Raw genomic sequence first — 16,424 nt, forward strand, 5'->3', positions numbered from 1 at the left:
CAAAGAAGGCTGAGCACCGAAGAATTTATGCTTTTGAACTGCGGTGTTGAAGATTCTCAAGAGTCCCGTGGACTGCAAGGAGATCAAACTAGCCAATCCCAAATGACTTAAATCCTGAATATTCACTGGAAGGACTGATGCTGAAGCTCCAATACTTTGGCTACCTGATGCAAAGACTGGACTCATTAGAAAAGGCTCTGATGCTGGAAAAGATTGAAGACAGGAGGAGAAGGGGATGACAGAGGCTGAGATGGTTGGATGGTGGCATCACCAACTCAATCAATGGACATGAGTTTGATCAAGCTCTGGAAGATAGTGAAGGACAAGGAAACCTGGCATGCTGCAGTCCATGGGGTTACAAAAAGTTGGACATGACTGAGCGATGACCAACAACAACCATTTGCAGTAGCATTAGAAAACATAAAATACACTGGACACTGAAATAAATTTATCGAAATACATGGCAGACCTCTGTACTAATACTAAAGAATACCACTGGGAGAAATTAAAGAAAATATTTTAAAATTAAGAAATATCCCATGCTGATAGATTGGAATGCTCAATATTTTAAGTTATCAATTCTCTGTAGACATTGATCTTTAACATGTCTTTAACATGCTCCCTGTCAAAATCTCAGGATCAGGATTTTTTTTTTAATGAACAAACTAATTCTAAAATGAACACGGAAATGCAAAGGCAATAGAAAAGCCAAAATAATCTTGAAAAAGACAAAATTGGAAGACTTACATCACACCACATTGCATCAGCAATGTCCAGGTTGTAGGAAATCCTACAGGATAAAGAAGTTTATGTGTGTGTGGTGTGAACACACCCAAGCATATACTACCTCAGGATGTAAAGTAAATTACTAACTGTGAGCCACACCCAAAAAAGCCATTGCCACAGCTTGTAAACCTTGAGTGAGCAAAGGCTGCGTCTTCTTTCATTCACCATTACATTTCCAGAAACAACAGACGACCTGGCACAAGGCAGGTGCTTATTTGTCAAGTAACTGGAAGAATGTTGGGGAAAAGTAGGGAAGAAACCAACACTAAATTTCCCTTACCACACAATTTTGCTTTGGCATCTACAGAATCCTAAATAAAACCTTGTAATTTTCTCAAGATAAGACAATCTTACTAGGGGAGTCATTTATAAGACTTAAAACTCCTGTGTGTGATAAGTTACTTCAATCATGCCCAACTCTTTGCAACCCTATGGACTGTAGCCCACCAGGCTCCTCTGTCCATGGAACTCTCCAGGCAAGAATTCTGGAGAAGGTTGCCATGCCCTTCTCCAGGGGATCATTCCAACCCAGGGATCGAAGCTGCGTCTCATATCTCCTGCAATGGCAGGCAGGTTCTTTACCACTAGTGCCACCTGGGAAGCCATGTAAACTCGTAAATTCTAACTTTTAAGCCCATAGCTGGGAAGCCAAAAGTGATTACTCAAGAGCCCCCTCTAGTGGTGTCCTTTCACAGCTGAAACCCTCCTCCCCACCACTCCCCTATAGAAGAAGTTGGAAGTGATTTCTTCCATCATTGCCTCTCACTCAGCAGAATTTTGCTTTCCAACTCCTAACCTTAAAACCAGTCTACCTTTCCACTGGTAAAATTACCAGTGTGAAACAGGTGAGGTTAAACCAGGAGACTGCAAAAAAGGACTTTATTCTCTTCTAATATATGAGAGAAATCATTAACCCTGTCATCAACACACATTCTGTTAGTCCAGAGCTGAAACCTTGCTGTAAGAAAGCCAGTTGTAGGATAAGTGAAGCCACAAAATACTACTACTGCAGCTTTTGGTTTTTGCATGAGATATAATAAGCTTTTTATTAATGAAACATCTCAAGACTGAATCATGATAATATCAGTGTTCCTGGGGTTCTCGAGCCTATCTGATCAATTCTCTCAACACACCTATGAAGATAAGAGCAGAGTTAAGTGGGTATAACAGAGCCCAAACCAAGAGCAGGAATAAAAGGAGATTGCTATAAAACAGACATCTTTTCCATCAAGTCTCTTTAAATTTAATACCTGTTTCCCAAGTCTAAAAAAGAAAAATAATAAAGAATAAGAGCTTGTGAAGACATTCCAAGGCTACTCTTCCAGCCAACAAGCCCCACAAAAATGAAAATTTGACCTATCTTTTATTATTTATTTTGTAAGAATTCTAAACTAAAGAGTAAAGCCACCAAAATGTTCACCTCACTTCCTGTTTCAGAATTCCTTTCTCTTCCCCTGTCTACATTATGAAGATGTGCGCAGCCAAAGATTACCACACATCCAGCCTATGTGAATATACCATGTTATCACATCTTTTCTAATTCTTTCAAACACTCAGATGAATTATGTTTATTGTACCTCCCTTCAATTTGTTAGAATATGGTTGTATTTTCAAAACTAAAATCCAACAACCTCCATATTTGTGCTTTTTTTTTAAAGTCCTTTTGCAGAAGTGGAAACAGTTGTGCTTTACTAACCATCTTCATTTATGGTTAAGTGGTTAAAGTAACAAGGGAAACAAAGATTCTGATTTTAGCAATGACTGAACATGAAAGTAAAGGTACAGGAAGTAAATGTTCTCCAAAGAGGCAAAAAAATGAGAAATGACTACAGAATGAGATCGACTAGCAATAGCCAAAGGTGCAGACACATAAACCTGATCAAGTACCTGATATAAATTAGACGCTAAGTAAGCATACACTGGTCTCAGAAATACCAATTAGCTGATGAACAAAGAAAAAGAGTAGTTTGAGATTCTTTCACATTTTTAACATCTACAAGTTTCAAGAACTTTAAAGAGAAAAACAAATACCATATATTTACACATATATGTGGAATCTAGAAAAATGGTTCAAATGAACCTCTCTGCAAAGCAGAAATAGAGACAGAGACATAGAGAACAAACGTAGGGACACCAGGAGGGAAAAGGGTGGATGGGGTGGACTGGGAGACTGGGCCTGACACATATATACACTACACATAAAACAGAAAACTAAGGAGAACCTGCTGCATAGCAGGGAAAGTCTACTCAACACTCCGCAGTTACCAAGAGGGGACATATGTGAACAAAGAGCTGACTCACTCTGCTACAGAGCAGAAGCTAACAACATTGTAGAGCAGCTAAACTCCAATGAAAAATTTTTAATAATTTAGAAAGATAAAAGAACTTCAAGAATCTCTATCATTTCCTTTTTTAAAACTGAACAATAGTCATTTATCAGATTTGCTAAATCTATAAATGTAAAACAGGCATTTAGAGGCATTAACAAACAAATTAGAGTAAGAGAGAGGACCAAGAAAAGAAGAGAACAGTTTGACCTTTAAGGCAGTGTAACTACTTATTCAACTCCTATTATTTTTATTATCCTAAAATTCTTACTAAGATAATAAACCTCCACCACAGCTTCCTCACAATGGAAATTCGTCATGGCTACAGGGGAGTCTGAAGCTTGTTGATCAGTCAAGGACTAAAACTGCTGCAGTCCATGGGGTCTCAAAGAATTGGACATGACTGAGCGACTGAACTGAACTGAAAACTGACCTCATTACATCAAATATTTTGAGTATGCCAAATAAACAAGTGATTGACAAGCCATAAGGCCAGATGACAGAAGAACCACCTTCATGACATCAGTGAAGGTGGATAACTAGGGAAAGGTTTAGGACTAGAACAACTGGATTTGGTTGAAGTAAAATCTAAACCAGAAAACAGACAACTTCATCAATAATGAAGTCAAGGAAGAAGCAAGACAACTGATTAGGTAAATCTATTACAGAAAGGCTTACCAGGTGATGCATTCACCTGCCAATGCAGGAGACACAAGAGATGTGGGTTCCTGGGTCAGGAAGATCTCCTAGAGTAGGAAATGGCAACCCACTCCAGTATTCCTGCCTGGAAGATTCCATGGTTACAGTTCACAGGGCTGCAAAGAATCAAACATGACTGAGCATGCCCACATATTACAGAAACTGACAGTTCAAAAAGTTTCCAAGAAAATGAGTCTTCACGCCCAATGACTGGAAGTGTGAGAAGGATATGTTACCACTTATATGTTTAGAATGTCCACTCATCACTAGATTAAAGATAACTAAATTAGGGGCAAGAGTTTAGATTATGAGTAGAAGTATTAGTGGAAATTAAAAGTAAAACAAGCAACTTATTGTTTTAAGTTATTAAGCGGAGTCAAATAGCACTGAGCAATGAGATTCTGATTTATCAAATAACTTATCTAGAGATGATTTCTGTCACTGAGATCGATTCACTTATACATTAAATAATGTCTGCACCCTAACATGCTAACTAATCATGCCTTCAACTGCAGTCACAGCCCATGAGAAATAAAAGTAAAAACTAAGAAATCTGCAATCCTCTCCTCTTCCCTATTTTACCTCACCTCATCCTATTCCTGCTGGTGGTGGGTTGAAAGATAGAAATGGAAGTTATCTCTGAGTGAAAGTTAGGAAACTTTTTGTTCAGACCACTTAAAACTTATTTTAACACACTTACCCACATCTCCATAAACATACAGGCCCCTTGGAGGTTTGCTCCTTGAAAAAAGCTGCAAATTAAGAACAAATTATAAATCTCCAATGTGGAAATAAGTGAATATCATCATACACATAATGTTCCTAACCAAGCTATATATAGGAGTGAAACAGGCTACTGCACACAGTAAGTACAAAAAACTTGATATAAAAGGCTATGATGCCCCACTTAGATTTTAACATAGAAGGCAAGAATCAGTAGCTCAGAGCAAAGCTCTGAAGTCACACAACTTAAGCTTACACCTCCTTCACCACTTACTAACCATGTAATCATCCCACTCTTTCACATATGGGCTCCCCAAACAATGACAGCCTAGTTTATTCCCAGCAAGCAAGAGATAGGAAGACTTTTTAATGGAGAAACTGAACAGTTTCCAGAAAAAAAAAAAGGCACTTATGTGTTGGTTTCTCCCAAAGAAAGAACGGGTCCCTCTCAGATCACCTTACAGTAAAGCATGCTAGTCAACAAATCTCTTATGATGCAGCCTTCAAGCAGCTCATTAGTATCTGAAATGACACTAAAATGATTTGACAGCTTAGAGTCAATAGAAATTGGAAGGAAAAAAAGAGTTGGAGACCACAGCAAATACACAGAGGAAACAGAGATTATACAGACAGCAAAAGGAAACTTCAAAATAAAACTGTAACCAGTATAATCAATATGTTGAGGAAAGTAAGTTATTAAAACTATAAAGCAAGAACAAAATGCAATTTTTAAAAGGAATATTAAGAACAAAAGAGAGTACTCTGAAATTTAACATACAGTACCAGAAATAAAATTCCAGAAATAAAATAAATGGTAACAATAAAAGATGGAAAATATAAGAAAACCATGGAATTAATTCAGGAGGTCCAAGAGCTAACCAAAAGATTTCCAGAAAGGGAAAAGAGAAAAAAGAGAGAAGGAAATTATCTAAGATTTTTCTCAGATCTGAAGGATGAAATTTCAAGATGGGGAGGACAGAGTAAATGTCCAGCACAACAAGGGAAATAAGACCCATACCAAGTCACAAGAGCTTCCCAGGTGGCGCTAGTGGTAAAGTCCTGCCTGCCAATGCAGGAGACATAAAAGACACCAGTTCAATCCCTGGGTTGGGAAGATCTCCTGGAGGAAAACCCACTCCAGTTTTCTTGCCTGGAGAATCCTATGGACAAAGGAGCCTGGCGGGCTACAGTCCATGAGATCACAAACAGTTGGACACGACTGAAGCAACTTAGCTCATTTTTCGCTCACCAAGTTACAATCCTGAAATTTCTGACACCAGGAATATAAAGAAAATCTCACAAACATCCAAGGTGGCAGTGGAAGAGGGAGGTGGTAGAGACAAGTCATAAAAAACTGACAAAACTTGAATAAAACTGGAGAGACAATGATTTCCAATCTAACCATCAAGTGTGAAAATGGAAGTTGACATTCCATATTTACAGAGTCTTAAAAAATCCTCCCCAACAGAAATATGAACACCTAGGCTCCATGAAACACAGAGGATCCTGGGGAAAACACTCTGATAAGATGGAGAGTTGCTCTAGAACCACAGTGGCACAAGCAGGACAAGAAAGCAATCAAGTACAGACCAAAACAGGAGGATGAAGGCCTCAAAAAAGAAACAAAATGGAACTTCTCTTTGTCTGATGTTATTATCAACCCAAATTACCATTCTAAATTTCGCTCCACTTAGAAGAGTAACCTTCAAACTCTATAACAGTTCCCTAGACACCTATGTAAAAACCAAGGTGAGCCAGATCCAAGAGAGTTCAGAGAGGATAAAAACAGGAAGGGGGCTTCCCAGGTAGCTCAGTAGTAAAGAATCCACCTGCCAAAGCAGAAGATGCAGGTTTGATCCCTGCATCGGGAAGATCCCCTAGAGAAGGAAACGTCAAGCCATTCCAGTATTCTTGCCTGGGAAATCCCCCTGGACAAAGGAGCCTGGTGGGCTACAGTCCATTCGGTGTCAAAGAGTTGGACATGACTTAATGACTAAACAACAAAAGCAGAAGGAAGCAAAGGATATGCCATTTAGCACCAACCACAGCAGTAGATAATTTGACAGAGAACATTTGCAAAAGCTAGATTTCAGGATCTTTTATAATGCTTTTGTTTTTTAATATGTGGGTTCACTCGAGTATGCCTCAGAAACCTCTCTTGCTCTCCTGTTCCTTAGCTTTCTCTATAAATCCAGCTCCTGACTTCATCAGCCCTTTCCAGAAGAACCTTCACCACAGTTTAGGCAAAAGAATCTGCTTTGCTTTGATTCTGCCAGCTGGATGCTGTCCCTGTGTTCTTCTGCACATTAACTCTCCATCTATTCTTAAATCTCAACAGAAAGAAGAAGATACTCTTGCCAAAACTTCTTAATTTGTCTTGTTTTAATATCTTACATGAACCATTCTTATACATTGGTTATTCTATTTTCACTTTCCAGAAAATAACCAATATGCTCCTCCATAATTTTAAAACAGCTATATATATCTGAAAGAGACACGTGCACCCCAATGTTCATCGCAGCACTGTTTATAATAGCCAGGACATGGAAGCAACCTAGATGCCCATCAGCAGACGAATGGATAAGGAAGCTGTGGTACATATACACCATGGAATATTACTCAGCCATTACAAAGAACTCATTTGAATCATTTCTAATGAGATGGATAAAACTGGAGCCCATTATACAGAGTGAAGTAAGCCAGAAAGATAAAGACCATTACAGCATACTAACACATATATATGGAATTTAGAAAGATGGTAATGATAACCCTATACGCAAAACAGAAAAAGAGACACAGATGTACAGAACAGACTTTTGGACTCTGTGGGAGAAGGCGAGGGTGGGATGTTTTGAAAGAACAGCATGTATATTATCTATAGTGAAACAGATCACCAGCCCAGGTGGGATGCATGAGACAAGTGCTCGCGCCTGGTGCACTGGGAAGACCCAGAGGGATCGGGTGGAGAGGGAGGTAGGAGGGGGGATCAGGATGGGGAATACATGTAACTCCATGGCTGATTCATGTCAATGTATGACAAAACCCACTGCAATGTTGTGAAGTAATTAGCCTCCAACTAATAAAAAGAAATTTAAAAAAAACTTATATACAAGCTAATAATCTCTAAGTACATTTTATGTATTAGAAATCTTTTGAAAGCAACTTTCTGTATAAAGTAACTGGGAATGTCACAGCAATTGATTACTTCCTCACAATATACTTTGCTGTGATTCAAACAGATTCAAGGGATTAGATCTGACAGAGTGCCTGAAGAACTATGGACGGAGGTTCGTGACATTACACAGGAGGCAGTGATCAAGACCATCCCCAAGAAAAAGAAATGCAAAAAGGCAAAATGGTTGTCTGAGGAGGCCTTACAAATAGCTGAATAAAGAAGAGAAGCTAAAAGCAAAGGAGAAAAGGAAAGATATACCCATTTGAATATAGAGTTCCAAAGAATAGGACGAAGAAGAAAGCCTTCCTCAGTGTCCAGTGCAAAGAAATAGAGGGAAACAACAGAATGGCAAAGACCAGAGATCTCTTGAAGAAAATTAGTGATCCCAAGGGAACATTTCATGCAAAGATGGGCACAATAAAGGACAGAAATGGTATGGACCTAACAGGAGGAGAAGATATTAAGAGGTGGCAAGAATATACAGAACTATACAAAAAAAGATCTTCATGACCCAGATAACCATGATGGTGTTATCACTCACCTAGGGCCAGACATCCTGGAATGAGAAGTCAAGTGGGCTTAGGAAGCATCATTATAAACAAAGCTAGTGGAGGTGATGGCATTCCAGTTGAGCTATTTCAAATCCTAAAAGATGATGCTGTGAAAGTGCTGCACTCAATATGCCAGTAAATTTGGAAAACTCAGCAGTGGCCATAGAAATGGAAAAGGTCAGTTTTCATTCAAAGAAAGGCAATGCCAAAGAATGCTCAAACTACTGCACAATTGCACTCATCTTACACGCTAGCAAAGTAATGCTCAAAATTCTCCAAGCCAGGCTTCAACAGTACGTGAACCGTGAACTTCCAGATGTTCAAACTGGATTTAGAAAAGGCAGAGGAACCAGAGATCAAATTACCAACATCCATTGGATCATCAAAAAAGCAATGGAGTTCCAGAAAAACATCTGCTTCTGCTTTATTGACTATGCCAAAGCCTTTGACTATGTGGATCACAACAAATTATGGAAAATTCTTCAAGAGATGGGAATACCAGACCACCTGACCTGCCTCCTGAGAAATCTGTATGCAGGTCAAGAAGCAACAGTTAGAACTAGACATGAAACAACAGACTGTTTCCAAATAGGAAAAGGAGTACATCAAGGTTGTATGTTGTCATCCTGCTGTTTAACTTATATGCAGAGTATATCATGTGAAATTCCAGGCTGGATAAAGCAGAAGCTGGAATCAAGATTGCTGGGAGAAATATCAATAACCTCAGATATGCAGATGACACCACCCTTATGGCAGAAAGCGAAGAATAACCAAAGAGCCTCTTGATGAAAGTGAAAGAGGACAGTGAAAAAGTTAGCTTAAAACTCAACATTTAGAAAACAAAGATCATGGCATCCTGTCCATCAGTTCACGGCAAAAAGATGGGGAAACAATGGAAACAGTGAGAGATTTTAGTTTTTTTTGGCTCCAAAATCACTGCAGATGGTGACTGCAGCCATGAAATTAAAAGACGATTGCTCCTTGGGAAAAAAACCTATGACCAACCTAGACAGCATGTTAAAAAGCAGAGACATTACTTTGCCAACAAAGGTCCATCTAGACAAATCTATGGTTTCTCTAGTAGTCATGTATGGATGTGAGATTTGGACTATAAAGAAAGCTGAGCACCGAAGAGTTGATGCTTTTGAACTGTGGTGTTGGAGAAGACTCTTGAGAGTCCCTTGGACTGCAAGATCAAACCAATCCATCCTAAAGGAAATCAGTCCTGAATATTCACTGGAAGGACTGATGCTGAAGCTGAAACTCCAAATCTTTGGTCACCTGATGGCAAGGAACTGACTCACTAGAAAAGACCCTGATGCTGGGAAAGATCAAAGGCAGGAGGAGAAGGGGATGACAGAGGATGAGATGGTTGGATGGCATCAATGACTTGTTGGACATGAGTTTCAGCAAGCTTCAGGAGTTGGTGATGGACAGGGAAGCCTGGCGTGCTGCAGTACATGGGGTTGCAAAGAGTCAGACATGACTGAGCGTCTGAACTGAACTAGACTGAACATAATTTGCAGAAATAGTCCAGAGTCTAGTCAGAATATAATCAACATGTGCTGAATCAGTGAAATTCAAGGCAAAAATTTAACAAAGAAGGGCGGGGGGGAGATAACATGGCTAGAACTCAATGCTGCTAAAAACACACACACATATATATGCATATATGTATATATACAAATACATGTGTGTGTGTGTATATATATATATATATATATATATATCTCACTTGGGCCTCTCTTCTGTTTTACCCAAACTTAATGTATTTTTGAAAAAACAGTTTAGAAAATATTATACTACATTATTGGAGAAGGAGATGGCAACCCACTCCAGTATTCTTGCCTGGAGAATCCCATGGACAGAGGAGCCTGGCAGGCTACAGTCCATGGGGTTGCAAGAGTCAGACACGACTTAGCGACTAAACCACCACCACCACCATACTGCATTATATATTACATACATAATTTATATTATATTTAAGACAACATTTAGAAGATGATAAAGAGGTACCAGATGGTTATAGAGTACCAAAGGAAAAGATTCTCAAACATGTGAAATCACAGATATCTAGTACAGCATAAATACTGTTTAAGATTCAGATTTTACTCCAAAGAAAGATTTTACTCCAAAGAAATTGATAAACACAATGGATACTCCCCTAATGAAAAATGTTAGATATCACCCATCTAAACTGTATTATATACACCAAGTATTTTCACTTGGAGAGGGAAGCTGATTTTCTCCTAATAAAATCTGAGTCTTCCAAAAATTATTGAAATTATTTCAAAGGATTAAAAATCTGTATTTTAATAGGAAAGTCAGAGGATTGAATGGAGAACAGTAAAACTATTTACAAGGCTGTAAAATGGGTCCTAAAGAAGTTTCTAAGTTCTTTATTCATCATAGTGAATTGAGGGAGAGTTAGGTTCACACAGTTTCTTCAAAATAACTACACAGGAACCCACATCATTTACATGCTCCTAATTTACATTTTCTCACAATTTACCCTATTTTTCAGGTCCATTAAATTCCCTTTCTCAGTGTTTTAATTTCCTGCAATGTGTTCTTAGGTCTCAGAGCATGCCACCCTGGCCTAGTTCCTAGGCGCTGGGATGCACCACAAGTTCCCACCCCCCAGCAAGCCTCGATGTCCTGCTCTCTGCCCTAGGGGGAAATCTTGCTGGCTGGCTGCTAGCAGGCTGCTAGCTGGGTCCAGCCTCTGGAAGGCTTCCTGTAGGAGACAGGAGGGAGAGGGTGGAGAGAAAGCCTGGTCATTCTCTCCCACTGCCTCCCTGCTTCAAGGCTGTGTCTCTGGCAGGGAGGCTTCCCTCCAGAGCCATGAGGTCCTCGAGCCACAGCTCCAGCTCTCTGCAGGCTACTCCTTCACTCCTCCACGCCCTGTTTGCTGCCCTGCCCACGACTCTCTAAGTCATTTATTGATTCAGTCTTTATTTGAAACTGCTGTGAACAATTTCCTACCAGAACTCTGATACATGCCCAACCTCTAAAGTTCACACACTTCACACTAGACAAAAAATTGGAAATCTGAACGTAAGTTTCTCAAGTGACCAGCTGTAAAATTTGTCATGTTAACTATATCTTAGGGAATTTGTGAAGTAGGATCATGACACCTTCTCTAATGGGTTTTTTATAGGGATACAGTGATACTGTATTATGGACTCTGCAGATAGTAAGCATAAGGATGATGTTGGATGATAGTGGAAAACTATCACCTACCTCCACAAGGGAAGAGTAGTAGAGCTGAACTGAAAAGATCTTGGTACAAATTCTGATGCTGCTACTATTAGCTATATGACTCTGGGTAAGCCACACCAACTCTACACCCTGCTGCTTCCTTATCTATTGGATTCAGGGCACAGCACAGGGGAGCTCCCATCCACTGCCCACCTCTACACGCCTAATCACAAGGCCCACTCACTCACACTGAAGACTGCAAACTTCATGTACTGATACCTACCTCTATCCAAACCTATGGACCATGAAAGAAGAAGCATCACACCCTGTGACACACCCCTCTCAAAGACCTGAACATTAATGTACACTTAAGCTATTTCATATCTGTATAAACTCTACCAAACAAAACAAGAATACATTCAAGAACAGGGAGCACATTTTCAATACCGTTCATATTCTAAGCAATAGAAGAAACCTCAATATATTACAAAGAATCACTGTACTCCTACCTAATGGAATAAAATTAAAAATAAATATGGAAGGATAGCTAAAAACAGAAAAAAACTCATACTAAGAGACTGACTTTCCTTCACATTCCTTCACATTCACCCAGACTTCTGGGATTGCAACTTCATATAGGAAGCTGAAGGAGGTCCAACACAATGCCTTCTGTTTTCTCTTTATAAAGACGTAGACATCTGTTGAAAGTGATGGGGGAAGCGTAGTTTAGCTTGAAGGGAGCTAAGAAGGCTCTAGAGAATTGTTCAGAGACAGAGTAAACTAACCAGTGAGATAGATTTGTTGACAAAATGGAGGGGTACTCCTCAGGGCTTTCAGACTTTTCTCAACAATCTTACACAACTGTGCAGCAAGCATGTCTTTTAGGTGAGAATGGTCTTACTCCCCACTCTATCCTCCACAACCAGATGACGGTTTCAGGGGTAAGTTTATGACTAAGTTCAACCACGGAGAGTTCTGTTATTTATCTCTAGGTGAAAGAGCTCTTGTCTTCTAGGCGCTACGCTGCATAGACGTGAGGCTAGTTTGCTACTCTGACATAAGCCAAGCTGAACGCAAAGTCAAAATAATCAGGAGGGCAAGATAAAGAAGATCTCCAGGGCTTCCCTGGTGGCTCAGTGGTAAAGAATCCACCTGCCAACATAGGAGACATGGATTTGATCCCTCGTCTGAAGATTCCACGTGCCTTGGAGCAGCTAAGTCCATGCGTGACAACTACTGAGCCTGAGCTCTAGAGCCCAGGAGCCACAACTACTGAGCCCACATGCCACAATTACTGAAGCCCACGTGCTTAGAGATCACGCTCCATAATAAAAGGGCCACCACAACGAGAAGCCCTCACACTGCACCCAAAGAGGAGCCCCTGCTTGAAATAAGTGTTGCTGAGGATGTAGAGAAAGGGAACCTCATGCACTGTTGGAAAGTGCATTGGTACAGCCACTGTGGAAAACAGTATGCAGGTTCCTCAAAAAATTAAAAACAGCACTACCATATGATTTAGAAATTCCACGTCTAGATATTTATCCAAATGAAAACATTAGCTCAGAGATATCTACAACTCCCTGTTCATTGCAGCATTATTTACAATAGCCAAAAAATGGAAACAACTTAAGTGTTATACACACACATATATAATGGAAATTATTCAAGCATTAAAAAAGAAAGGAATTCTGACATTTGGGACAACACTGATGGACAGTGAAGGCATTATGCTGAGAGAAATAAATCAGACAGAAAGACAACGTATGAACTCATAAGTGGAATCTAAAAAACAACAAAACTCACAGGTAATGAGTCAAGAGAGCATCTCAAGTTTAGGAGACTTACTACAATAAGTAATAGAATACTATAATACTAAATCAAAAGGGAGGATAACAAGAAAAGCAGCTGCCAGAAACAACATTATTAAAATTTTTTTAAACAATATGACTAAATTGCCAGTTGTCCAACAAGGAAATGTGCTAATGTCACAAGTGTTTGGGGTCCCAGTTGTTACACATTTTGGTGATGACACTCCAAACCACTAAATTTAGTAAAAATGTATGTTTTTAATTTCATATACATGGAAAGCCCACTTTCACACAAAGAGTCCTTTGAACATGAAGTTTATATTTTTAAAGTAAATACCTGATAATTACTGTATCAAAATTTTATTAGACAAAGTCAACTGTAAAACTTGATTACGGGATTCACATACACACACATAGTTAAAAGAACATTTGGGGGACAACTGAAGAAATTTAAATATGGGCTTCATATTTAGCCCATATTAATTACTTTATATTATGAGATAAAACACTGGATGCCCAGTTAAATTTGAGTTTCACACTGACATCATATAATGTTGCATGGGACATACATACACTAATAAACCATTATTTATCTGAAATTCAAGTTTATCTGCACTTTATTTGCTAAATTGAGTGACCCTATTTTATATATCACTGCATCAACGTCTTAACGTTTTTTTCCTCTTAAGAAAATACCTGCAAGTGAAGCAAGAAGGGATTAATCTCCAAAATATACAAAAAACTCATGGAGCTCAATGTCAAAAAAAAAGCAAACAATCCAATCAAAAAATGGTGGAAGACCTAAACAGACATTTCTCCAAAGAAAATATACAGATGGCCAACAAATACATGAAAAGATGGTCAACACTGCTAATTATTAGAGAAATTCAAATCAAAACTACAATGAGAGGGACTTCCTTGGTGGTCCAGTGGCTAAGCCTCCCCTCCCACTGCAAAGGGCCTGGGTTCAATTCCTGGTCAAAGAACAAGATCCTACATGTGGCAGCTAACGATCCCGCATGCCACAAGGAAGATGGATCAAAGATCCTGAGTGTGGCAACTAGGACCCAGCACAGCCAAATATATGTTTTTTAAAAAAACTACAATGAGGTACCACATTCTAACCACCCGTCAGAATAGCCATCATCAAAAAGTCTACAAACAATAAATACTGGAGAGGGTGTAGAGGAAAGGGAACTCGCTTGCATTGTTGGTGGGAATGTAATTGATATAGCCACTATGGAGAATAGTATGGAGGTTCCTTACAAAACTAAAAACAGAACGAGCATATGACCCAGCAATCCCACTACTGGGCATTTACCCTGAGAAAATCTAGGCGTAATTCAAAATGACACACGTACCTCAGTGTTCACTGCAGCACTAATTCCAACAGCCCGGACACAGAAACAGCCTGAATGTCTGACTATGTAGCAACAGCTAAATGGGTAAAGAGGATATGGTACTGGCACTTCCTTGGTGGCCCAGTGGTTAAGAATCTGCCTGCCAATGCAAAGGACACAGGTTCCATCTCCGGTCTGGGAAGATCCCACATGCCAGGGAGCAATTAAAAGTCCACGAGCTCCAACTACAGAAGCCTGAGGGCCCTAGAGCCCATGCTCCGTAACAAGAGAGGCCACCACAATGAAGAGCCCAAGCACTGCAACTTGAGAGTAGGCCCCATTCCCAGCAACCAGGGAAAGCCTGCACACAGCAACGAAACCCAGCCCAGCCAAAAATAAAATTCATTAATTTTTTAAAAAAAGAAGATATGGTACATATATACAGTGGAATATTACTCAGCCATAAAAAGGAATGAAACTGGATCATTTGTAGAGATGTGGATGGACCCAGAGTCTGTCATACAGAGTGAAGTAAGTCAAAAAGAGAAAAATAAATGTATATTAATGCATGTATGTGGAATCTAGAAAAATGGTATAGGTGAAACTATTTCCAGGGCAGGAATAGAGAAACACAGATATAGAGAACAGACATGTGGAACACAGGTAGGGGAAGGGAAGGGTGGGATGAATTGGGAGATTAAGATTAACATATATACACAACCATCCATAAAATAAATAGCTAGTGAGAACCTGCTATATAGCATAGGGAGTTCAGCTCTGTGCTCTGTGAGAACCTAGATGGGTGGGAATGGAGGGAGAGGGGAAGGGAGGCCCAAGAGGGAGAGAATATATGTACACACACAGTCCATTCACTTCCTTGTACAGCAGAAACTAACACAATATTATAAAGCAATTATATTCCAATAAAAAAAAAGTTTCTTGGGGCGATAATGGTAATACAGTTCTGCAGGGAAAGGTCCTTGTGAGGAAATATATAACGATGTTTTTGGAGGTCAAGTGTTTCAATATTACAACTTATTTTCAGATGATTAAAGAGAAAATACTGAGAGAAAAAACCCTAATGTGGCAAAATGTTGACCATTTTAAGTGGTTTTAAGGGTACTGCTGAAATTTTCCAAAATAAAAAGTTGGGTAAAACAAAATGCAAAATTTGTAAAAGTGATTAATTACTGTATTACTTTCACTTTTGAACTAAGTCTTAAATTATTCCAAAAGTATCTACATATTTGCATTTTAGACAATTGCTTTCAAAACTATTCCTTTAACTTCTGCAGAGTAAACATTTGTCATCCATCATTCCAAATACTTTGATTTAATCATTCTAACTTGATCCTTTGTTCCTTATTCAATTCAAGCATTAAAAATAATCCAAGATGATTCTCATCAAAGCTGTAAATTAAAATAGCATGTCCTCCACCTTTCTGGGTTACTGTCCACTTGCTAGTCAAGCATAATTTCCATTAGGACAATTAAGATAATAATGGCAGTGCTTTAAAATAAAAAGAGTTTTCAATTTGTTTAAAATGCAGGAATATTACTTTTCCTGCTTCTCCACACACCCCTCACCATTCCACTATTATCTCCCAAAATGACAGAATCAGAAACAATGATTCCAGCTGGAATGCTGAACATAATTACATCTTTTAAAAACAAGCATTATATCATTCTCAACATAAACCACTGTTTGATAAAAGTAGATCACTTCAGGTTTCTAAGAAGACCATTAAAAACTAAAAAACTGAACTATATGTTAGCACCCATAAATTCTCTTTATTTTTTTTTTTTTTTTTTTT

The 16,424-nt window shown here is 39.0% G+C and overlaps 1 protein-coding gene across 6 annotated transcripts in view; it reads right to left on the bottom strand.

Moving 5' to 3' along the window:
* Positions 1-16,424, bottom strand: part of AFG1L (AFG1 like ATPase) — a 194,925-nt gene that overhangs the window by 140,743 nt on the left and 37,758 nt on the right. For all 6 annotated transcript variants that reach the window (XM_070450003.1, XM_070450004.1, XM_070450002.1 and 3 more), the window contains exon 3: positions 4,513-4,564. In XM_070450003.1, coding sequence (XP_070306104.1) covers positions 4,513-4,564 — 52 coding nt within the window. The remainder of the gene's footprint in view (positions 1-4,512; positions 4,565-16,424) is intronic.

This window comes from Odocoileus virginianus, chromosome 19, assembly GCF_023699985.2.
Source record: "Odocoileus virginianus isolate 20LAN1187 ecotype Illinois chromosome 19, Ovbor_1.2, whole genome shotgun sequence".
In the NCBI taxonomy this organism is placed as follows: Eukaryota; Metazoa; Chordata; class Mammalia; order Artiodactyla; family Cervidae; genus Odocoileus; species Odocoileus virginianus.